This window comes from Typha angustifolia, chromosome 15 (genome assembly GCF_048772165.1).
Source record: "Typha angustifolia cultivar Huaian chromosome 15, ASM4877216v1, whole genome shotgun sequence".
Taxonomy (NCBI): Eukaryota; Viridiplantae; Streptophyta; class Magnoliopsida; order Poales; family Typhaceae; genus Typha; species Typha angustifolia.
The window spans coordinates 8,262,647-8,286,422 of record NC_133253.1 but is presented as its reverse complement, the minus strand read 5'-3'; the positions used below and the strand labels follow the sequence as shown (position 1 = coordinate 8,286,422).

Below are 23,776 nucleotides of genomic sequence, written 5' to 3'. Positions count from 1 at the left end.
TTTTGCTCATACATTTAAAGCTGATGATATATGATAGATATATAAGTATCTGCATACTACCACAAAGATTTTCATCACTTGGAAAACAAATATTGTACTGAGAAAGCGTAGGATCGATACATTTGATCAAGAAATACCAGTAAAACTCATCTTCATGTTGTTATATAAATATCATAATTTGATTTGAGTACAGTTCCCATGATCGAGCATATCCAAATATCGATTTTATTGGGATGACAAATCTATTTCCATATTTAGGAAACCCAATACAAAGATGCATGTACTTGAACCTAAAAAGAAAAAATTTCGTCCTCAAATTTCCCTTGAAAAGTTACTACATATATATACTGAATGAGAGAGATGAAGTACGTACTTCTACGAATCACTTGTAATTAAGTGTAATCTAATCTACCCCTTCAAACTAAGATACATGGCTCTAGCTTATTCATATGAATTCATGCACCAAGTTTCATCAGTAACAATACTATACCATAAAAGAAAATACACAGATAAATAACACCCAAATAAATCTTAAGAAAAGTGAACCCTAACTAGCTAGTACCTTTTCATCTCTGAAGTTATTCAACAGTTATGGAGCTAGCAGATCTCACCCACCATGATGGACCTCTTGACATCTTAGTATCGTAGGCAATTAAACTTCCTTCCTTCTTTTCTTTGAAGCCATAACTAAAAAAAAAATTTTAGGCTTCCAAGGTATGTGCAAGGTGACAGAAGGAATCAATCAATCATAGAAATCACAAGAGATTTCCAGTGGATGAAGAGTCCAATCCTGCCAGATCCGCCGCCCATCCGCCGCCGCCGACGCCGCTGCCGGCGGTACTCCCAGCACCCCAGAGCTGATCAATCCGGCCATGCACACCCAAGTTGAACTGTCTTGGAAAATTACTGAGCCTTTGTAAGCTATCTTGATGATCCATCTTTAGAGGAAGCTGGTCTTGGTATCCTCCTCCATCCATTCCACTATTACTACTACTTACTAACCCTAATTGGTACATGTCCTGTGTAGCTATTGTAGGTAGTGATGGAGGTGGTGGATCCAAAGTTCCCAAGATAGGAAACTGCTGGATCTGCTGCATTCTCCACTGCTCCAACCCGCTGCCGCCGCCCCCCGCCGCGTACCCCGGCCCCGGTTGCACGCAGGTGCCGAATTCCGGCATCGGATGCAAGGACGGCAAGAACGGAAACTGATGTGATGGCATAGGCATGGTGGACGTGATGGTGCCGCAGACGCCTGATGACGTGGCCGTGGAGGAGGCGCCAACCTGGCGCTCGGTGGCCGCGGTGGAAGATTTATTGGATTTGGTCCGCTTGTTTCGGCGGCAGCCGCCTCCGACGGGGACGTTGCGGAGGGTCCCGCCGCGCGTCCAGTAGCGGCGGCAGGTCTTGCAGAAATGGCGGGGCTGCGAGAGGGAGTAATTGTTGAAGTAGCAGAACTTGGTGTTGGTCGAGTTGCACCGCGGGCAACTCAGCGCCGGCTCCGGGGGAGGGATCTTAGCGAGGCGAGCCCGCTCAGCCGTCGACGCGGGCCGGGGAGCAGCCGGGTTTCCTCCACTGCTCCCTGGAGGCTGACCTTGTTGCTATATAAAGAATTTAATTAATTAGTCATTGGTGTATACTTGTGTTGGATGATCATGAAGAAGATCTTGGGAGAGAACAAAAGGAAGAGAAGGGATGAAGAGGAGAAGAGATCGACTCACCTGGTTCCAGTTAGGTGGATCTAGATAGGTAGGAAGAGAAGGGAAAACCATGGTGGGCTAGCTTGCTTTCTTGCTTTGTGGATTTGATTCTCTCTTCTTCTTTTTTCCTTTTTTTTTTCTTTTCTTTTCTTTCGCTACAAAAGGTTGATCGCCGCTAAGAGAAGGTCGATGATCACATCAACATCCCAGGAGTTGCAGAGAGAAGAGGGAAGGGAGGAATAGAGGGGGGAGAGAGAGAGAGAGAGAGAGAGAGAGAGAGAGAGGAGATCTAGAAAAGTAGGAAATTATCTCCTTTTTTTTTTCTCTTTGGTGGCTTTATATTATAGTACTGTCTGCATAGTGTGATAGAATGGTAAGGAGTGGAGAGGGGTAGGTTATAGTGGCTGCTCATGCAATCTAGGGTGGTTGGCAGACTGCTATTGGCTGGTCCAACTTATATACTTTTTTAACTGATTTGACAGTCTAGATAGGCTCCAATAATTGAATGTATGTAGTTTCTACACCCAAGGGCCAAGGATGTACACCGTTCAGCTATGCTTAGACCCTAACTATTGTAAACCAATTTTTAGTAAAAATAAATCAATACAGCAAAGCCCTTCCTGAATTCTTGAGGGGTTTAGGCATATCAACCTTTCGGAATATGATGGCTAATACGGGTGAGCAAGCAACGACGACCTCTCCTCCCCTTGTTGGCCTCTAGATCCATTGGACCCCTTCATCCAAGCGACCCTAAATGCAGCTATCGTAGTAGGCAAGGAGGGTATGGGTGGTCTAGGTTTAGGACAACCCACTCAGGGGAGCAATTCAACCATCCGGCTCTCAGGTAACTCAAACAATAAAGGCCCCAATGGGGGCGAGAGAGGGGACAACTGCAAGTAGAACATGGGTGTTAGTGGTGGCCAAGGCTTGTAAGAGCAAGCAAGAGCATGGCCACATTCCAGAAGAGATACTGGCCTCAAGAATCAACTTGAAGATTGTGTAATAGTGGAGCCTGAAGTATTAGCAAGATGTAGGGCTAGATGGAGGCTCTCTTTATTTGGATATTTCTTGGGTAAGGAGATTCCACTACCAAGACTAGAAGACGCCCTAACAAGGCTGTAGGATGGTATAGATGGGTTCTCGGTCTCCGACCTTGCGGTGGGGTTCCTAGTGTTCCATTTTGAAAGACAGGAAGATATGGAGTTCGTGCTGATGAATGGCCCGTGGACATTCTCATTGCTTAGAGGGACGACTTTCGGCCTTCTTTGGAGGCGTTCTCAATTGCCCAACTTGGATGCAACTTCACAATTTGTCAAAGGAGTATTGAGAGTTAGAATCGCTCATCTCGGTGGAGGCTTATTTTGTTAAATCCTTAAGGGTTGATGAGACAACCCTAGATCATACTAGAAGATGTTTTGTTTGTGTCTACATTGAGATTGATCTCAAGAAGCCATTGAAGACAATAGTGTGGATGGGGCCAAAAGAGCAAGGGCTAGATCAAAGGGTGGTTTATGAGAGTATTCCACTCTTCTGTTACCAGGGTGGTTGAGTTGGACATCACGAGGAGGTACGTCTAGAGATAATTTAAGGGGAGAAGGCCTCATTGAACCCAGCCAGGATGACCAAAACACGGCTACCCAGTAAAAGGGGGTGCACACCGCAAGAAAGTTTCTCGATGTATGGGCCGTGGTGCAAAGTCAAGAAGAATAAAAGGAGAGGGCGGCTCCCACAACAAAGAGGAATGAAGGCAGATGAACAACTAAAATCAAAGCAAGCTCTAGTCAGGGCGAAAGGAGGATATCACAAGGATGGTTGGATGCTAGAGGTGAAGAATGGCTATCGGAGTCAAGTTGACTAGCATAGTGAAGTTACGTGTCCCCATGCAGACATAGTTGGAGCAAAGTACGTAAAAAGTACTAAAGCAAACAACTCACGTGACGATCCCAAAGGAAGCCACGTTAGCCAGCCCATGTTGTAGGTGCAAAAGAGCGCATGAGCAAGGGATTAGGCACAGATAGAAAATACAAGTGGCTAAGGTGACTGATGGCCTAGCTACCTCAAACCTAACAAAAGCCTTGCCTACAGTCAGCAAATCCAGTAACCCCAAAAATTCTGAAGTAGGCCTGATGGAATCTAGGGGTCAGGAATATAAGAGCGAGGAAGCCTTTGACAGACCATCTAAATTGTCCAGTTCAACCACATGGTTGGGCATTGAATGGATATGACGGAGAAACTCCCTAGGTTTCTTGAGCATGACACAAAGCAAAGCAGCTTGATGGACAATGATAAGGTGCTCATCAATGGTATATTGGTTAGACTTGGCTCAGGAGCCAATAAGACGGTGAGGTTGGCCTTTGTGCACACAAACGATAAGACGACAAGGCATGATGTCATGAGCAGCGACTATCCAAAGGAGGTGTACATTGAGAGTCTTGCAGCAACGAGCACTGCCCCAGTTTCATGGCAATAGACTAAGGTGGATAATTCCCATGGATGATGACGCTTCTAGCCGGGAGCTGTCTCTGGCACCCAAGCTAGTGCACTCAATCTGAGTGTTCTTACAACCCTCTCCAGATGTTTTAATGAGTAAGGTCATTTTCTAGAACTATAGAGGAGCTTTGAAGGAGATCCTTCATAAATGCACCAGGGACATGATCAAAGAAAACAAGCTTGACTTTACAGCTTTACTTGAGACGCATATGGACTGGGCCAAAGCTAAGTTAGTGGCTAAGGTGCCGAGCAGGAGCTGGAGCTAGTTTACTGTTCTAGTGAATGTCATCTCTAGTTTCTGGCTGGGAAGGCATTGAGACCAAATGACATGCAAGTAGAAGTCAACTGGCTATTCTGGCCTATCATGGGCTTTGATCGGGTGAATATCATCTCTAGTTTCTTCTCGCAGACCACCATGCCTCAACATTGGGGCATACCCTTATCTCGCTTGTCCCTAAGAAGGAGCAGCCAGAGATGGTGAAAGACTATCCGCCGATAGCTTTATGCAATGTCTGCTAAAAAGTTATTGTGAAAGTCATTATCGGAGCTTCTCCACAGGCTAGTTGGGCCAAAGCAGGTGATGTTTATGGTCGACAGAAGCATCAATGATAATACCATCACAGCTCAAGAGGTGGCGCACTCGATGCTAACGAGTAAGAAGAGACAACCCATTATGATGCTAAAAGTCGATATGGAGAAGGCGTATGACCATGTCAGTTGGGAAGCAGTGCTCGCTACCCTTCGTCGCATGGGGCTTCCAGTGGGATAGTGTGGTTGGATAGAGGCATGTGTCAAGTCACCATATTATGCTATTCTCGTTAATGATAGCATGACGGATTGGATCATCCCACGTCGAGGGCTACAGCAAGGCGGTTCATTATCGCCATACCTATTTATTCTAGTCTCGCAAGTGCCCTCCTTCATTTATAAGGACTGGGTCAGTTAAGGAGGGCTTACAAGGTTCAAGGTGGGTGACGTCCAGCTGACCCACCTCCTCTACGCCGATGGCCTACTAATTTCGGTGCAAGTGATGGTGACAAATGCTATGTGTCGGCTAGACTGCCTTCGCCACTACTCTAACATTGCTAACCAATGGGAAAACACCTCTAAATTAGAATTATTTCTACCTGGTTGGATGAATCGAGCAACGACTTCACAACTAAATGATACCCTCGGCCTAATAGTGGTTGACATGCCTTTCAAATACTTACGCATCCAAATCTCAAGTCATAGGATCAAACTGCAAGAACACCTTGGTATTCTAGATAGAGTCCGCTTGAAACTTGCTAGCTGGAAACACTAGCTGCTGCCTACGGTGGGCAGATTGACCATAATCAAGGCTGGCTAGGTTGCATGTGGCTACCGGACTCCTTGCTGGACCCAATTGAAAAGGTGGCCAGAGCTTTCTTATGGGAGAATGGCAAAGGGAGGGGGCTCCACCTCTTCAACTGGGAGATTGTCGCTTGTCCAAAGGAGGAGGGGGCCTAGGAGTCTATAGACTCAAATGTATGAGAACAACACTCTTGTGGAAGTTGGCTTTCAAAATGCTGAACAAGGTGAATGTGCCATGGTTTCGTATTCTCCGAAGCAAATATAGTGAGCTGAGCCCTTGGAAGGCCTGGCCTTCGGCAAAGGCTTCCAGGGTCTAGAGAGCAGTTTACCACACAGGTGGGAGCATAAAGTTTGGCTGCCGAAAGTGGGTGGGAGATGGTCGGTCCACTCAATCCGCTATGGACTCATGGGTCTCACCAATACCGTGGTATAGCTGGGTTATGTTGTTTGGGGCTTGATGAGGAGCTCCCCCACTAGCTCTGTGCTCTCCTCAATTTTGATATCTCGGTTGAGTTCATTGATTAGGATATTCTTCTTTAAGCTAATATTAGCTTTTATTTCTCAAAAAAATAAATATAAAGAAAATAAAATAAATCAATTGTTGAAGAGATGATTAATAATATCCTGCATGTTAACTTAATTATCATCCAAAAGAATAAGTTCACAAATATCATCTTAACATAAATTAGGCTAATTGGCAGGATGTGAAGGTTTTCCATTGTTAGGGTCAGCTTCAAGGGCGCATATGCATCTCAGTAGAGAGAGAGAGAGAGAGAGAGAGAGAGTGAGAGAAAATTAATGATGGCTAGCAAGAAGGAAGAGAGGCGATGGTGTTGGGTTTCTAATTTTGTTTTGGGAAGAGAAGCTTTGTATTGCTTTAGTTGTTTGCGTTTGGTCCTCTCGCATGGATATTGACGAGGAGATTAATTTCTTAATTAATAGTATAGTTTCTTTTATTCGATATGATATCTTCTCATTCTTATATCTTTAAAGAGGTTTTCAAGCATCTCATCTTGTATATCACATTCAATCCATAAATTCATTTTTTGGCTGCCAATCCATGTGTGTTGATTACAACAAAATGTTGCTACTTGTGAAATCAAAATAAGTTTCTAGCTATTTTGAAAATAGGAACACCAATTCTTTTTTCTTTTCCTTTTCATTTTGCAGAACTACTTAAACTCATTTTGCAATACATATACAGTAAGTAAGGAATTCATACATGACTATCATAGTGATTATTCCAATGAAGTATGACAGCATTTAGCAATTCCCAAATTAAAAAGAAATTTATTTTATAAAATTGTAGTAACTCGGTAACTACTATAAAATCTTAAACGGTTAGATAACGATAATTTTTATGTATTCTAAATAAAAATTATATCTGGACCTCTTAACTATAACTTGATACCATTTATGCCTCTAAATGTCTATAATCTCCATAGAGAGATACACTATTAATAAATAAAATTGATTCTATAAACTTGCCACCACCCATAGTAACATTTGGGCTGTAGTAGGAGAATGGAAGAATAGAGAGACAGGATGAATAAAGAATAGGAGAGAGAAAGAGAGAGAGTGTGTAAATTTATTATGGAGAAGTGAGGTTAATTCTAGGCTATTTAGAACATTTGAATAATTCAGAGGATCTCAGTGTCTGGTTTCTTCTTCTTCTTCTTCTTCTTCTTCTTCTTCTTCTTCTTCTTCTTCTCGTTTTCTTTATTGGATATAGGTGATACACAGAGACGTACAGTTCAAGTCTTGAAGAGGGTTTTGGTGTAACTTCGTATACTTTATATTATTCAGCTCTCCCTTATTTCTCGGTTCAAGAAATGTACTTAGGCTTTGAGATTTGATGACCATATTTAATTAATTCACCAACTATATATTCTGCCAAAGACTCTGTTAGTTTCCGTGCAAAAGAACCATCGTCACAGCGGGATTGACTTGGTGGTCGGTCTTCTACTACTAGGGCTTCTCTCAAAGCACCTTTTTTAACTTGCAGGAAATTGCTACATCCAGAGAGTTGTAAACGATCTGCCTTCCCCCTCCCCTCCTCCTCGCCCCTTGTCCCTTTCAGATTCTAAGAAGGTGGCGGTGGGAGTGGGAAGATGATAGGTATCGGGGGCTGCCGAAAATACCCGCCCGGGCCCACCGCCGGCGACACCCACCATGTTGACGCCTGACCCGTTTTCCCCGTCTCAATCTCCCCCTCCGGTGTGTGCGTGTGTGTGTGTGTGTGAGAGAGAGAGAGGGATCATCTGGGCCGTTGCCGTCCGATGATCACCTTGGGACCCACCGGGAGACGTCCATCAGCCTGTACTCTCCGATGCTTCCTCCCCTCCCCCCTCGCCTTGTTGTCTGCGCTCTTTGTCGGGTTGCTTTAGCTTTCGTGCAGGCCCACACAGAATTGTTCGAGGACTCTCTTTTTCTTTTTATATTTTGAAAGCTTTGCAGAAGAAAAAAAAAAACTATTCATGACCTAGAGAGAGTCTGTCCTGTGACACGTAGTAGATTCTCCTACTCCCTCAATTATTCCAATATTTCAAAATTCCCTTTACGTAATAACGTCTTACAGATTTTTCTTTTATTTTTTTTAATTATAAGTTCTCATACAAATGTTATATGACCTGACATTGTCATCACCTTCTTCCCTAAAATTTATAATGACATTTATACTCTCTATCTCTCACCTCCCAGTAGCTATTACTTTTCTTCATCTTAAATTCTCTCCATAATCTCTATAAATTTTTTTTTTTTTATCATTCATGAGTCCGAAGGCTAGATATGGGCTAGACAAAGGGCTAACTCTCCCTAGATACAAAGGCATTTTAGCTCCACCGAGCTTTAGCTGTTTAATTTAGGCTTCAAGCCATATGCGTCGTCGAACAATTACTTCGAATCAAACGCCGTCGAGACCTGCTCCAAGCCGTTGCGTTGCCAAGCTGTTCTTCCAAGCTAACCGTACTGCCGAGCCATCAATCGAATCGAGCCAAGCTACCAAACCACCAACCACCAAACAATTTCTTCACAATATTATTTGGGGTTGGTAGCTATCTAGTTTAGGCTTCAAGCTATATGCGTCGCCGAATAATTGCTTCGAATCAAATGCCGTCGAAACTTGCTCCAAGCCGTTGCATTATCAAGCTGTTCTTCCAAGCTAACCGCACTGCCGAGCCATCAACCGAATCGAGCCAAGCTACCAAACCACCAACCACCAAACAATTTCTCCACAATATTGTTTGGGGTTGGTAGCTGTCTAGTTTAGGCTTCAAGCTATATGCGTCGCCGAACAATTGCTTCGAATCAAACACCGCCGAGACCTGCTCCAAGCCGTTGCGTTGCCAAGCTGTTCGTCCAAACTAACCGCACTACCGAGCCAAACTACCAAACCACCGACAATCAAACAATTTCTCCACAATATTATTTGGGGTTGGAGTTGAACTCATGACCTACTTAGTCATGAGCAAGATACCTACCAACTCTACTAGAGTCGGTTGGTATCTCTATAAAATGTTATTAGGAAAATAAAAACTTTTCCAACTCAAATCATCGTAAATTCCTCTACAATACAATACGTGCTGCATCAACTTCTTGAAACCCAAGACTAAGTATTGGCACAAGAATTTTGAATGGGATATAACTCCCTAATAAACGTCGGAGGAGAACATGAGCACCCCCACCCACCCCCCCCTAATTTCCTTCCTCTTTTTCTAGCTTTGAGATCTTATTTAAAACCTTTTAGACCTTTTATTTTATTTTACTTTTCTGAGAAGTGACTACTAGCTCGGTTACGATGTATTAAAATGGAAGAATGTAGCTTTACGTGCATCTCTTAAATATAAATTATTATAAATTTACTTATATTTTGGTAGGATGATATAAATATAATTATTCATTATACGAAAAATAATCCCTAACATCTTAAATAGACCGAAATGCCCTCCTCTGGACACATTCCAAAATCACAAGTGGGCATTATTTTGGCAGTAGTACTTCCTGTTTTGAAAGGAAAATAATATATATATATATATATATAGTTTGCATATAAAATAGGTACAAGGGAAACAGAATAATGGAGGGATGCTTTTTGGCAAAAATTTAAAAATATTCTGGGCTTGCAGTATACTGTGCCTCTTCTTCTTTCTTTATGGTACCGCTGGTCCGCAGGCCAGAGTTGATGCCATATTACTACGGTCACAGAGAGCTTGTAAACTTCTCTCCAAAGATGATAACTAGAGAGCTTGCGAAGCTAAATTAGCAAAGTAATTATACTTTATAAATGAATGAAACCTAGCACTGAAAGCTATATTATATGTATATTTTCATCCATATTTGGGCAAGAGTCGGATAGGAGTGTAATCGAGCCGAGCTTAAATTGAAAGTAACTTTAAACCTATAGTTCTGATCAAAGTTTGAATTGAAATTATTTCACTTGGAACTAATTTAGAGGTAATTTTGAGATCGAGTCTAAACTAGCTGATAAATAAATATTTTAAGCCTTAATTAATTTAAATTAAATTTCTAGCCTAATCAAATCCGATTTAGATTTGAATTAAACTTAAAATAAGATATACTTCAAAAATACAAATTAACAGAATTAAAATTTAAAACAATCCACTATAGTAAATCTTATATTATAATATTTCAAGTTTTATTTTATTTGATCGAATCGACTCATAATTAAACTTAGCTTAACATTATTTTTAGCCTATTTTAAAGATCAAGCTCAGCTCAATTATTTTGACAGCTCTAGAGCTGGCCAATTAAAAAAAAACTTGATTGAAGGCCCATCTGCAGTCCTGCTCAAAGTTCATGTTACGATCATTTTACGTATAAAAATTATTCAAGAAATCATTCTTCAAGAAATATTATATATATATACTCTTTATCCTTGATACTCCTTGATGTTTGACCGGTCAAGGGGATCAAACCTAGGACAAACTATCCCCTTCTATTCCCAAAAGTAGCCCTATATAATTGCAATATTCGACATGTATGATTGGAAAAAGATAGAAAATTTCATGGATTCATTTGTAAAATGGCTATATTTTTCCAAGGGGACTAAGGATCAAGCACGTCAGAGATATTATTCCGTAATACATGTGATTCACCTGATTTATACCTTGTAGATTTCTTTTAACTTTGCACGGCAGGATTAGTTTTTACGTTTCAAATGTTGAATTGGACTACTGCAAATTTGCGTGATGACTCAGAAGATGAAAGTGATTTGGGAAGAGAGAGAGAGAGAGAGAGAAGCCAAGAGGAATTTGAGTTGCTTGATTAAGATGCATACATGATTCATTTGGCCATCAAGTCGATGAGGCTATAGTGACGAGGACTAGGATATGCTTCTTAATTGAAAGTTCCTGAATCTTATGGCACAAAACAAAGAATCCGTGATGGTTGGTGCTAACCATGGACAAAAAGGAAGGAACAAACTCACATATTGCAGTAAACTTGAGCTATGGAATACTAATGTGGAGTAACTAGAGAAGATATTTTGAGAAGGTATCCAAAGTAAAATGTGAATCCCTCTAAATCCAAAGCAAAAGAAGATAATGCACGGGTAAGCTCGAGCTAAAATTAACCCTCCAGTTAGAGATGGCCCCAAAAATATATTAAACACATGGCAGAGGCAAGAGATGATATATAAATCACAGAGTTCCAAAGTAAACTTAACCTCACATTTTAAATGAAGCATCCACAGACTAGGAGAGTTCACCTAAATGTTTTGGCCCGCAGTATTAAGGCCAATACTAACCATAACACAGTTCCAGACCCAAGTTTGATGTTCCGACAAGACTGGAGCAGGGAAATATTCTGGAAATAGATATAGAGAAGGAATTAATCAACCTCCTCAATCTTTGGACCGGCACCACTGCCACTGGCAGGAGGAACATCGTCTTCGTCCATCCCACCAGCCATGTCACCGCCAGCACCTTGGTACATCTTGGCAATGATGGGGTTGCAAATGCTCTCCAGTTCCTTCATCTTGTCCTCAAACTCATCAGCCTCTGCGAGCTGGTTACCGTCAAGCCACTGGATCGCCTTGTCGACTGCATCCTCAATCTTCTTCTTGTCAGCGGCAGGAAGCTTGGACGCAATCTTGTCGTCCTTAATGGTATTCCTCATGTTGTAGGCGTAGTTCTCTAGAGCATTTTTTGCCTCCACCTTCTTCTTATGCTCCTCATCCTCTGACTTGTATTTCTCAGCATCATGCACCATCTTCTCAATCTCCTCCTTGCTGAGCCTGCCTTTGTCATTGGTGATGGTGATCTTGTTCTTCTGCCCAGTGGTCTTGTCCTCAGCAGAAACATTTAAAATGCCATTGGCATCAATGTCAAAACAGACAGTGATCTGTGGAACACCCCTAGGAGCAGGGGGGATGCCAGAAAGCTCAAATTTCCCAAGAAGATTATTGTCCCTGGTCCTGGCCCTCTCACCCTCATAAACCTGGATCAAAACACCAGGTTGGTTGTCAGAGTATGTAGAGAACACCTGCTCCTTCTTTGTTGGAATGGTTGTGTTCCTTGGGATCAACACTGTCATGACTCCTCCAGCTGTCTCCAGACCAAGAGAAAGAGGGGTGACATCTAACAGAAGGAGGTCCTGCACCTTCTCATTGCCCTCACCACTCAAGATGGCTGCCTGAACTGCTGCACCATAAGCCACGGCCTCATCAGGGTTAATACTTTTGCACAACTCCTTTCCATTGAAGAAGTCCTGCAATAGCTGCTGAACCCTTGGAATTCTTGTCGAACCACCAACAAGGACAACATCATGCACAGTGCTCTTGTCCATCTTAGCATCCCTCAAACACTTCTCAACAGGCTCCATACACTTCCTGAAGAGGTCCATGTTGAGTTCTTCAAACCTGGCTCTTGTAATGGTTGTGTAGAAATCAATACCCTCATATAGTGAATCAATCTCGATTGTGGTTTGAGCAGTGGATGAGAGAGTCCTCTTAGCCCTCTCGCATGATGTCCTCAACCTCCGAAGTGCCCTTGGGTTTCCACTGATGTCCTTCTTGTGCTTTCTCTTGAACTCTTGGACAAAGTGGTTAACCATGCGATTGTCAAAATCCTCACCACCAAGGTGAGTATCACCAGCAGTAGCCTTCACCTCAAAGATACCCTCCTCTATGGTAAGCAGAGAGACATCAAAAGTACCACCACCAAGGTCAAAGATGAGAACATTCTTCTCACCAACGCTGGTTGCCTTCTTATCAAGACCATAAGCAATGGCAGCAGCAGTGGGTTCATTGATGATTCTCATGACATTAAGGCCAGCAATAACACCAGCATCCTTGGTAGCCTGTCGCTGAGAGTCATTGAAGTATGCAGGAACAGTAACGACAGCATTCTTGATGGCAGAACCAAGATATGCCTCAGCAATTTCACGCATCTTCATCAAAACCATAGAGGAGATCTCTTCAGCAGCAAAATGCTTATCCTCACCCTTGTATTGGACAACAATCATGGGTTTGTCACCAGGACCGGCAATAACTTTGAAGGGCCACAGTTTTATGTCACTCTGAACAGATGCATCAGTATATCGCCTGCCAATCAAGCGTTTCGCATCTGGAAAGCAAATAAAGCCTACATAAGTATTTGCACTTCTTGCAGCCACAATGAGTTCAGAGACAAGCTAGATAGTAAAGAGGATCTATTTATAGTATCTAAATAATCAAGTAATATCCCAAACCGCAAGAGAGCTAAAGTAGATATAACAGTTTGCTTTGACTGAAGCATTTACAAGGTAGTGCAAATTGCTTTTACAACTACTGCATCATAATCCGTAAACTCTTACCATCTATTATACAATAGTATATTTGAATCTCAATATTCAAAAGCTCAATGCAACAGTGCATCAACTTAGCACTTCCTGCAAGCGTTGCATCACAAAAAGAAGAGTTCTTGCAACTGAATATATGGAAATTATTTGCTCCATAACATAACCACAAGCTGGACGCATTAAACTACTTCTTGGAATGTTATATTTGCAAAGAGAAGCTCGTGGTGTTACTCTCTACCACTGTAGATAGCGATGAACCTTCTGTGGGAAAAGTAGACAGGAAAATAAAAGATGTGACCAGGAATCTCTAGATCTGTATATAATCTTATCGAATACTTATAATTTATCCTTATAAACAGGGTGGGAGAACAAAACATGTAAGAAGAATCAAAACTACTCAAAATCATAACCTAGTCTTGTAGAGATAGCCAGATTCTTTCTTCAAACAGGAGGAAAATGAACACCTAACCTACTAAAATTGTACAACATAGAGATCAGGAAAAGGATCAGGAAAATCAAAAAACTTGGGAACACATGCCATGCTAATAGTAAATTTCCCATCGTCAGAAGCACTCAGTATGCTGCAAGAAATACCATCATGCTATAGTAGAATTTTGAGATAAAAAAAGGAAGAAGAAACCATCTGAGATCCACATACTCCTAGGAAAACAAATTATAAGTAAAATCAAGATTCTAATAATGACAAAAAAAAGATAAACAAAATAGGCAAATCATAGTCCTCATTATAGCCTATGAATCTTAGACATAATCAAGTACAACATCATAAACCAGCTTGACCATTCAATTCTGTATAGGTAGTCGTCATTAAGCAGTTCAATATAACCCATGCGAGCATCATTATGGGCAGCGAAGAGGATAATGAGATACATACATGTCAATCTTGATTAAAGATCTATCATATAAAGGAAATAGTGCTTTACATTGATCTATTTCTCTTCTAGTAAGCAATGTTTAACAGGATAGAGGCAACAATAATGAGTTTAGATCCAATAATGAGTGAGTAAACTTTGTAAATTTCCTTATAATATGTAGAAGTATTGTTCCAGAATAGCTAAATTGCATGCCATTTCGAATTTCCCAAACCAATGGATGTGTCAACTAGTAGTCATTTATCAACCCAAGCTATACCTAGTGTTCAATTAACCACCATCTTTGTCAAAATATCAGCACTAGCCAATAGCAGGGAAAAAAATCACGATTTTAAAAGAAAAAAGAGTTCTTAGAGCACTAAAGCAGTGAAACAATTGTTTTAAATATTTGAAAATATGAAGCTAGTGCAAAATATATTATTTGACCTTGTAAAGCACCGGAAATACTGAAGAATCGCAGTCCTTAAAGCAAAGCAGAGTATTCATACTAGAAACACGCAAATCTTGATAGAGCTACGTGCAGAAAATGAGATCTACTCTTATTCTCAAAGTACACCAACAGATCCAAGTGTAAAATGACACGAGAATGGAGATCTCACCAAAGACCGTGTTGATCGGGTTCATGGCGACCTGGTTCTTGGCCGCATCGCCGACGAGGCGCTCGGTATCCGTAAATCCGACATAAGAGGGGGTGGTACGATTACCCTGGTCATTTGCTATGATCTCAACGCGATCGTGCTGCCAAACCCCGACGCAGGAGTAAGTGGTGCCGAGATCAATCCCGATCGCTGGGCCTTCTCCCTTCCCCGACATTGCTAAGATTGGAGCTCGGAAAGATCGCCAACGTAGGGAGGAAGGAGAGATCGAAGAAGGAAGGGGCAAGCAACTAGATTTTACAAGAGAGGGGGAATATAAAGCAGTTTGCTAGGGTTTCTACTTTCTAGAAATTTCAAACGACTTAGTGTTAGCAGCCGTTCGATATATTTGAACGATAGGAGATTGGGTGGGTTTGAGCGGGGAATTTGATTTGGATTTTGGAGTATGCCATTATTAGCTGCTCAATCCCCAACACGATTATGTTCTTTATAATATAAAATATATATATATAATCTCAAAATAAATAAAAAGGATTAAAAAATTTACCTATAAAATTTCTTAGCCTCCGAGGGTCATAATTTTCCCTCCTAGAAATGCAAACAAGTTTAAGATACCCAATCTCCACGATCACCTTAGAGTGATTCCTTTACAAAAGAACCCGTTGTAAAACCTACTTAGAAGATAGGTGGGCTATATAAAAGTATAATTTGTAGAATTTCATCCAAATCAACTTTCCACCTAGTATTTTTTTATTAGTATGATTAAAGTTGTCAGATATATATAACTAATACATTAGCACGCATTGGACAATTGTTCGATTTGAGCCACAAGGATCGTCTCAAAAAAAAAATTATGCTCTAATTGTATGTATATATTTTTAACCTTTATATTTGTGTATATATTTTCTTTATAAAAATCACGCTTCGAAAGCTTAAATATTATTTTTTATATATATCTTTAAATTTTTTACATATAAATTAAATTTTGTACTTGCGTTACAAATCCAATAAAATCTATTAATTTTATATAAATATTAAGATTAAGCTCTTATGGTCTTATATAAATTATGCTCACACTCTATTACCTAAATAATGGATTTTTAGAAGTGTATATATTTAAAAAAATTATAATTTTTATTGTAAAGAAAATCAAAATTTAAGCTCCAGTTTTATGAAATTTTAACGTTTCTCACCACCCTACTTTCTTAATATATATACTTCGGTCCATAGTGTACTTATATTTGGTTTTCCTGGAGTGTTCATCTTACTGCAGTTTGAAGTCCTGCTTTGCCTCCTAGTGGACTCTCTGCCTCTTTGTCTAACCATTACTTCACTACGTGTAACACTTTAACATTTAGTCAAACCAAAATGTTCCTCATCAAATAAACTCGATAAGAAGCTGAATATATATCCTTTTCTCAAACTTGGGCAATTACTCATACAATTGCTTATCTACAGAATGACAACTATCAAACCAGCCATGCTTCTGGTGCTAAGATGATGTCCTTCTCTGGATTCAGCATCATCATCGTCAGCAGCAGCAGCAGCAGCAGCAAGCTCACGCCGCAATTGCGTGGGCACGAGGACATTAGCGCGACAAAGCGGACAATTAGAGTGAGAGTAGAGCCACATATCAATGCAAGGAGGATGAAAGGAGTGCTTGCAATCCGGTAGCTGTCGGATTTCCTCTCCGTCGACGAAGTCCGACAAGCAAACCGAGCACTCCTGCTCTTTGCCCTTCTCTTTCCAATACTTGCACGCTGGAATCTGCTTGTGGATTGCTTCATTTCTGACCCCCCCTGACCGGAGGAATAATCTTCTAACGGATTCAACTGCAGCCCATCGAGAGAAGCAACCGACCATGATCATGTTGTACGCCACCAGCAAGGCGAAGACGGCAGCGGTGGCCACCAAAAAGTAGTAGTGCTCGGACTGCCCGTCCTCCTTAATTTGAGACGGAGATGGTGGAGAAGATGCCATGGAACTACTAAACTTAAACTCTCTGTGTCTCTGAACTGGGAGGGAGTTAAAGAGATGACAAGAACTTATATAGATTATATTAAGATATGAAGGTTACGCAACTTTAAAAATTAAATTTTGTGAGTTGTTTGATTGAGTTTGTTGAGATGTGAACTGCATGTAGGTTATATCTGTGGAGGAGGGGGGCTAAACGCTCTGCTGGTTTTAGAAATCTGCCTGCAAATTTTGTAAGTATTCTGTGCGAGATGTATGGGGACAAAATGAATCTGGCAAGCTCGTATTTGTTAAAATGGACTCGTAACGTCAAGAAAGAACACAAAAGTCTTGGATTCTTTGAATCGGCAACACTCGATAAAAATCGCTAGTCGTCATCAGTGATCTAAGGGACAGTGTGTGTTTATTTTGTTTTCGATTTATTAGATTCAAAGTACGTTTCAGTATCAAAGTTATTGCTTTTTTGAAGAGAAAAGTCCGTACGCAAAGTTTTATTTTATTTTAAGAAGAAGATGCCTCATTACCCAACGTGATTGGGAGAGTGGACGACACCTCTTTTTAACACGAAACTTAACCACACTTCGTCGTAATATAACTACAAAGTGTAAACTCACCGATCATATAAATGCAGCATTCTATACGCAAAATGACTTGCGGCGGCAGCAGTGGCAACGAGAACCCTCAAGAGAGAGGAGGAGAGAACCGAAACTCTAACAAAACTATCTCTGGGCGAATGGAAGATTCAATTGTATCCTAAGTTAGTGTGGATGAGCATCACATATATATTGTCAGTAAAATAATTTGTGTAGTTTCCCTTTAAAATAACTATCATGCCCAAAGATCCAAACTGGATAATGTTTTCCTTAGGGTGGATGGAAGGTTAAAGAGTCCCTATCTTCCCCATCACTATCCTTCATAAGCAAACAACGTCAAGGTCTCTGCCTAAATGCTGCTCCACATACTACTTTTCACCTAAATGGTGGCAGAATTTTCTCCCAAGATAGCTACCTGAGACAAAGTTTGCAGCAACTTAGAACGCAACCTTTTTTAAAATGACATCCAAATATCATGTATATCTCTAGAGGTAATGCGTCAAGAGTCTGAAAGCCTTCAGTGATGCATTTTATTGATATAACTGAGTGATCCTTTTGCCACTGGAAGAAGGCTTGAGTGCTTACCTTTTCCTTCAAATTTAATCCTATGGAGGTGTTCTCCAAGTAAGATTGCAGTTTCTACTTTGGCTCCATTAAAAATCATATTCCAGTCGCTATGTGAGGCAGGATGTTGCAGCTAGTAATGTAGTTTATTTATCAGTGCCATGAAGGCCAAACTGAGAGAAATTGGTCATGTGAAGAAAAGAAGTTTACATCCAATTGCATTAATTAATTCTAGATATTTATTGTTATCCTTGACCCACTTCAGATTATTTAAAGGTTCTTTAGTCCATCAAATTTAAAAACTTTTAATGGGCTATTTCTTTTCAATAATTTATCATGATTGATGAATCATCACTGATTGCTCATAGGACTGAAGTAGGCTAAGACAAATTTTCTTCTCAGACTTGCTGAAGTGATTCTATTATCTTCCTCAATTCTATATGATTGATTATTTTCTTAGCAATTGTTGAGATTCTAAGTGTGAAGAAGTAAACAATTAAGCAAAAAGAATCAAGAAACAAAAATCTAAACCTACTGCTTGCATTGCTCAAGAACAAAGTGAGATATACACTTGAACATAAAACAACTTCCCTTGCCAAATTCTCACTCCTTTTACTAAATCCTTTTCCACTTCAAATGGGAAGATCATTGAACTTAGACATATGGCTTCATAGTAGTCTCATTAGATAAACTAAACAGATAAGCATTTAGTATAAAGGAGCACACTGTAATCTCCAAATGACAGCTAATAATGCAACTTAATCTGATAATCTTGTGCAAACAATTGCTGACATACTCTAATAAATAATAGGTGGCGGTCAAAAATAATGTTACTTAAAAGTAGCACTGCCATTAAATTAGTTGTGACTATTCCATCACTCGACCCTTGAGGGGGTCAAGAGCCAGGGAAAAAAAAATAATCCCATTAGAGATCTCTCTTCAAGACCTCTTGAGTTCAGATTCACAAGTCGTTTCTAGAATAGATATTCATATTTATTATTTTTAAATAATTTTTTTATATTTATTTTTATTTTAGAATAAGGGTGTAATAATTATCTTTGATGTAATATAAACTGAAAAAAATAAAAAATAAATTTTATTTTTTATAAAATTATTATAAATACTATTTGATTTAATATAAAGCAAGTTGATAGAATATATTTTAAAGGTAAATTAGTAATTGAGTTGATGTGTTGTATAAGATGTAATTTTGATAAATAGTATTTATTCTAGAATATGGTTATTATGATATTTACCTGTTATTTTAAGGTAAGAAGTTGTTTACCAGAATAAAAAAAAGAAGTTTCTAAATTCAACGGAAGCTAAATTTATAGACCTACTTTATTTTTTAATAGATCATATGCTCGTAAACTGATTATAAATTAAACAAAAGAGTTAGTTCAAATGGATCTAAACCATAATCATTTAGTAAAAGTTTTATCAAATATTAACCTCCGAGGAATTGAGCACATAGGACTTCTATCTTAGGCTAATAGAGCGAGCTCGTTAGATTTGCTAGGGTTCAAAACCTTCCTCCTCTTATTGAGAGAAGCTTCTCCCCGCCACTAACGGCTATTTCCCCTTTTCCATTCCTTTGAAGGCTTTTCTCTCCTCCTTTTCTTTTCACTCCATCTCCTTTCTCTCCTCTTTCTTCATTATTTTTCTCCATCATTGTTATTCGTCTCGTTATCTCTTACGTTATCACTATCCAATTTTTTGTTGTGTTTGTTTCATTATACCTCACCTTATCACTATCCATCTTGTTGTCGTTATCTTCCCGATTTCCTTCTCAATGTCCTTCTCTTTGTCCAATTACTCTAGCTCTTTCACTTCCTCCTTAGTTGCCACCATCAGCATCCTTGTCTGCTCGACCCTCTCCCTAGTTGTCTACCAAGTTTTGCTATTGACTACCCCTCATTGCAGCTCCTCCTTTGGCACCGGTGGTGGTGAAGATAGAGTAGAGTTTGTCGAATTGTGCAGGTGCCAAGCTTTGCCATCGATCTACCTAACTCCGTGCCCGATTAATCTCTTTCTTCGACAGGAAGGTTGTGACGCCACTTTTTCCTATCTCTTCACCGTCCATCTCATTGTCGCGTTGAACTTGTTAGAAGCCCTAATGTCTATAATGTATATGTGTTAGATTTATCCGTCTATGTCTTTTAGGCTTCATACAATCTGATATTGTGCTATTGATGTTGGTCAAGGTATGTAGCTTGTTCCTTTTTTTTATATCAGTAATTATCTATTTAACATAAACGAAAATTGGCTTTCTTTAATAAAAACAAAAAAAAAAAACATTGGTGGCTTGTACCTTTGCTAGTTACAATTACAATTTCTTTTTCATATAGGGTGCTATATGCAAATTCTCCTAATACCAACAAATTGGTTTCACGTAGAGATTTTTATGAGAGTTGGGAGGTGACAATAGAATGGTGAGGAGACGACACCTCATAGACAACTCCGTTACCGTCAACTAACGGCGAGTTCTGTCTGGGTCGGCTGGTCCAAACCCACGGTTTTCTTAGACGGAACCCCGTTACCGTTACGCCTTCTGCCTCCTCTTCCTTTCCTCTCCATCTTCCCGTCTCCATTATTCTTGCGGCAATGGCGACGGTGGGAATCCTCGAAACTTCGAGAAGGATCCGCTTACCTGGAGTTCCCTAGCCTTCCCCTTGTCCTCTGTAAAGGTAATCATCTAGGGTTAGTTTTAGGGTTTTGGATTCGTTCTGATCTTTTCAGTCGCTGTTTTTTGGATTGTTTTGGAGGATTTAGAGTGATACTTTAGTCGTTGGATCGTTAAAGTCATGTTTTTGTACGCGTATGATCTACCTGTTTAGGGTTTGTTCTGATTTATTGGGAAGAGGAAGGATTTTGTTGTGTTTTCTTCTCTTCTTTTGGAGGGAAAAGTGGGGATTTTGCTAGTGTTTTGGTGAATTGTGAGGGTCTTCTATGGTTATGGAGAACTTGTGTTGCAATTTGGGAAGCAGGGGAGAATTAGGGTCGGTAGAGAAGGAGGAGAGGAGGAGGAGGAGGAAGAGGAGGTGAGAAAGAGAAAGAGAAAAATAAAATAAAAAAAGAAACAAAAGATCAAGAGTGAGCCATGGGAGAATCCCTTATCACCTTGTCCATGGAGAATCACCAACCCTCCACCCTCCTCTCCATGGACACCGCCGGTGCCTCCGCAATCTCGACCATCAACCTCTACGAAGACTATGGTCGAGAATTCTTGATCCAGCGGGAGCAGACTATGCTAACCGGACCGCCGGATATCAACCTTCCCCTCTCTGCGGAGCGGTCACCACCCCTCCAGCCATGGGGGGCTGACTCATGTGACATGCTTGAAGTTGGCCTCGGACCTCAAATTTGTGAGGCGGAGGTCACCCTTAGCCTCCCCAAGGTCAGCGGTAGCAACAACAGCAGCATCAGCATTGGCACCCGCAAGTGTGCTAAGAGAGGGGACAGCATTTGGGGTGCATGGTTTTTCTTCAATTTCTATTTCAAGCCTGTGCTTAATGAAAAATCCAAGGGAAATGTTATCCGGGATGCGAATGGGGTTTCAGGCTTTGATAAGTCAGACATTCGGCTGGATGTTTTCTTAGTCCAGCATGATATGGAGAACATGTATATGTGGGTCTTTAAGGAGAGGCCCGAGAATGCTCTTGGAAAGATGCAGCTGCGGAGCTATATGAATGGGCATTCACGCCTTGGTGAACCATCATTTCCATTTGGCGTAGATAAGGGTTTCATCCGGTCACACCGGATGCAGCGCAAGCAGTACAGGGGTTTGTCGAACCCCCAGTGTATCCACGGGATTGAGGTTGTAAGTTTGCCTAATTTGTCAGCAGTTCCTGAGGCTGATCGGAAGAAGTGGGTTGAGTTCACAGGGAGAGACCTTAATTTCGCAATCCCAGTTGAGGCTAGTGATTTCGGGTCGTGGAGGAACCTTCCCAGCACTGATTTTGAGCTTGAGAGGCCACCACCTCCATTGAAAAGTACCTCACATCCCCAGCAGAGGATACTGCTTAATGGATCAGGTCTCAAACTATCAACACAACCATCAAATCTTACTTCTGGAGATAGGATGGACCTTTCCCCTTTGTGCAGCAAACGCAGAAAGGATTTCCTTCCTAATGGAACTGATGAGGACTGTTTCTTTCCTAATAGTTCTTATTTAGAGAGGGTCCAGGACATGGATATTCATGCAACCGAACCATCATGGGTAAATGATTTTAGTGGGGTGATGAAGCATGCATGTGGGCCTGTGACTGCTGCAAAGACAATATATGAGGACGAAGAGGGGTACTTGATTTTGGTAAGCATGCCTTTCTCCAATCTACAGACCGTGAAGGTTTCTTGGAGAAATACTCTTACTCATGGGATAGTGAAGATATCATGTGTCAGTATTGCTCGGAGGCCTTACCTAAAAAGGCATGATAGGATGTTTAAGCTGACAGACCCTTCTCCAGAGCATTGCCCTCCTGGCGAGTTTGTAAGAGAAATACAGTTGGCTACACGGATTCCAGAAGATGCTAAGTTGGAAGCGTACTATGATGAATCTGGCACTGGGTTGGAGATAATGGTCCCTAAACACCGTGTTGGAGAAGAGCATGAAGTTTTTGTGTGTGTGCGCCCGAATCTTCTTGGATCTAATGACCTGATGTTAATTTGAGTGGGCAATGATTTTGTTCCACTAAGTCAGTATCAGAAAGGGTATCCACAGGAATGAAGATGCATCCTTACAATGCACACTTCCTGTTGCAGCTTAGTTTTGCTGACTATTTTGGTGCTTTCTCATGAGTGATTGAAATTTAATACCAGGATCACTCTGCAGCTTTGTAATAAAGAAAATGGTAAGATTTACAGCACATTTCCCTTTTGTCTGTTTTTATATTCTGTTTGTGTGGCTTCAATTGTGTTTACCTTTCTTTCTCTGCTTAATTGCAGGCAAAACTTCTTGCTTCTAAGCGGCCTATGGATGTATCGGCAATCCTGCCAATTTCTACAGAATATGACAAGTCAAATTTTGTATAGACATTCATGATTAATTTGTATTAAGCAGGCTTGTTAATGTTTTGTTGGGAGTCTTGAACACATTGTGTTTTCATTAGCCTGAAGTAGCAATTGATGGTTCTGCAATTTTGAAATAACTATTTGTTTAATAGGATTTTGTATTTGTTTTACACTTGAATATTGTTTTGACTTGCCTTGTAAAGGACCTGATAACAATCTTCTCATTGGTGGGAGTTTAGCGCCTATCAAGGAATATTTAAGCTCTCACCTATGCATTTTAACTATTAATGGCGCTCACATATGATAGATGAGCTTCCACAGGGATTTGCGTATAGAATGCTGCATTTTTTTTTTTTTGTTAATGAATACTTGGCTCTAGTGAGATCTGCAATATCTAAGATTTGCTGCTCTTTTGCTTTCAATAGCATCATACTGTATGAAGTTATAATTTGCATCACAGAGCATTCATATACTTGGGAAATCTAGTTAAGATAATAATTGCCTTGCATATCATGCTGTTCTTGGTTGGGTTGTTAAGTTGCATATACAGGTATTACTGGTGGTCGTCCTCTCATACTAACTAATTGCGAACATCTTTCCTTCAGTTTTGATATCCCACAACTATGTGAAAGTTAGTGTAACCTATTAGCTATCCATTCATCTCATCTGTTGTGAAACTTCATGTGCTAAGTAGATTCATACTCTTTTAAGTGATTCAGTATTGTAGTCTTTTTTGTATCAGTCCCTTGACTTGCATAGCAAAGCCATTTCTACCTGAAAGTTTGATCTTTTTCTTTGGATTTTTATCTTTCTTGAGAGAATCTTGATATGCA

At 40.5% G+C, this 23,776-nt stretch overlaps 4 protein-coding genes across 4 annotated transcripts; 1 reads left to right on the top strand and 3 right to left on the bottom strand.

The window, feature by feature from the left end:
* Positions 1-112: 112 nt before the first annotated feature.
* On the bottom strand, positions 113-1,961 carry LOC140778410 (dof zinc finger protein DOF3.6-like). Its single transcript, XM_073123109.1, has 2 exons — positions 1,719-1,961; positions 113-1,598 (listed from the first exon to the last, which is right to left on the bottom strand). The coding sequence occupies exons 1-2, from the start codon at positions 1,767-1,769 to the stop codon at positions 756-758; spliced, it is 894 nt and encodes a 297-aa protein (XP_072979210.1). The 5' UTR covers positions 1,770-1,961; the 3' UTR covers positions 113-755.
* Positions 1,962-11,106: 9,145 nt separating this feature from the next.
* LOC140779208 (heat shock cognate 70 kDa protein 2-like) lies at positions 11,107-15,108 on the bottom strand. Its single transcript, XM_073124201.1, has 2 exons — positions 14,806-15,108; positions 11,107-13,102 (listed from the first exon to the last, which is right to left on the bottom strand). The coding sequence occupies exons 1-2, from the start codon at positions 15,017-15,019 to the stop codon at positions 11,367-11,369; spliced, it is 1,950 nt and encodes a 649-aa protein (XP_072980302.1). The 5' UTR covers positions 15,020-15,108; the 3' UTR covers positions 11,107-11,366.
* Positions 15,109-16,177: 1,069 nt separating this feature from the next.
* Positions 16,178-17,505, bottom strand: LOC140778879 (RING-H2 finger protein ATL16-like). The gene is made up of 2 exons (XM_073123775.1): positions 17,391-17,505; positions 16,178-16,817 (listed from the first exon to the last, which is right to left on the bottom strand). Exons 1-2 carry the CDS (start codon positions 17,395-17,397, stop codon positions 16,255-16,257), a joined length of 570 nt encoding a protein of 189 aa, XP_072979876.1. The 5' UTR covers positions 17,398-17,505; the 3' UTR covers positions 16,178-16,254.
* Positions 17,506-19,798: 2,293 nt separating this feature from the next.
* Positions 19,799-23,145, top strand: LOC140778362 (uncharacterized). Its single transcript, XM_073123034.1, has 2 exons — positions 19,799-22,783; positions 22,878-23,145. The coding sequence occupies exon 1, from the start codon at positions 21,034-21,036 to the stop codon at positions 22,600-22,602; it is 1,569 nt and encodes a 522-aa protein (XP_072979135.1). The 5' UTR covers positions 19,799-21,033; the 3' UTR covers positions 22,603-22,783; positions 22,878-23,145.
* The last annotated feature ends 631 nt before the right edge of the window (positions 23,146-23,776 follow it).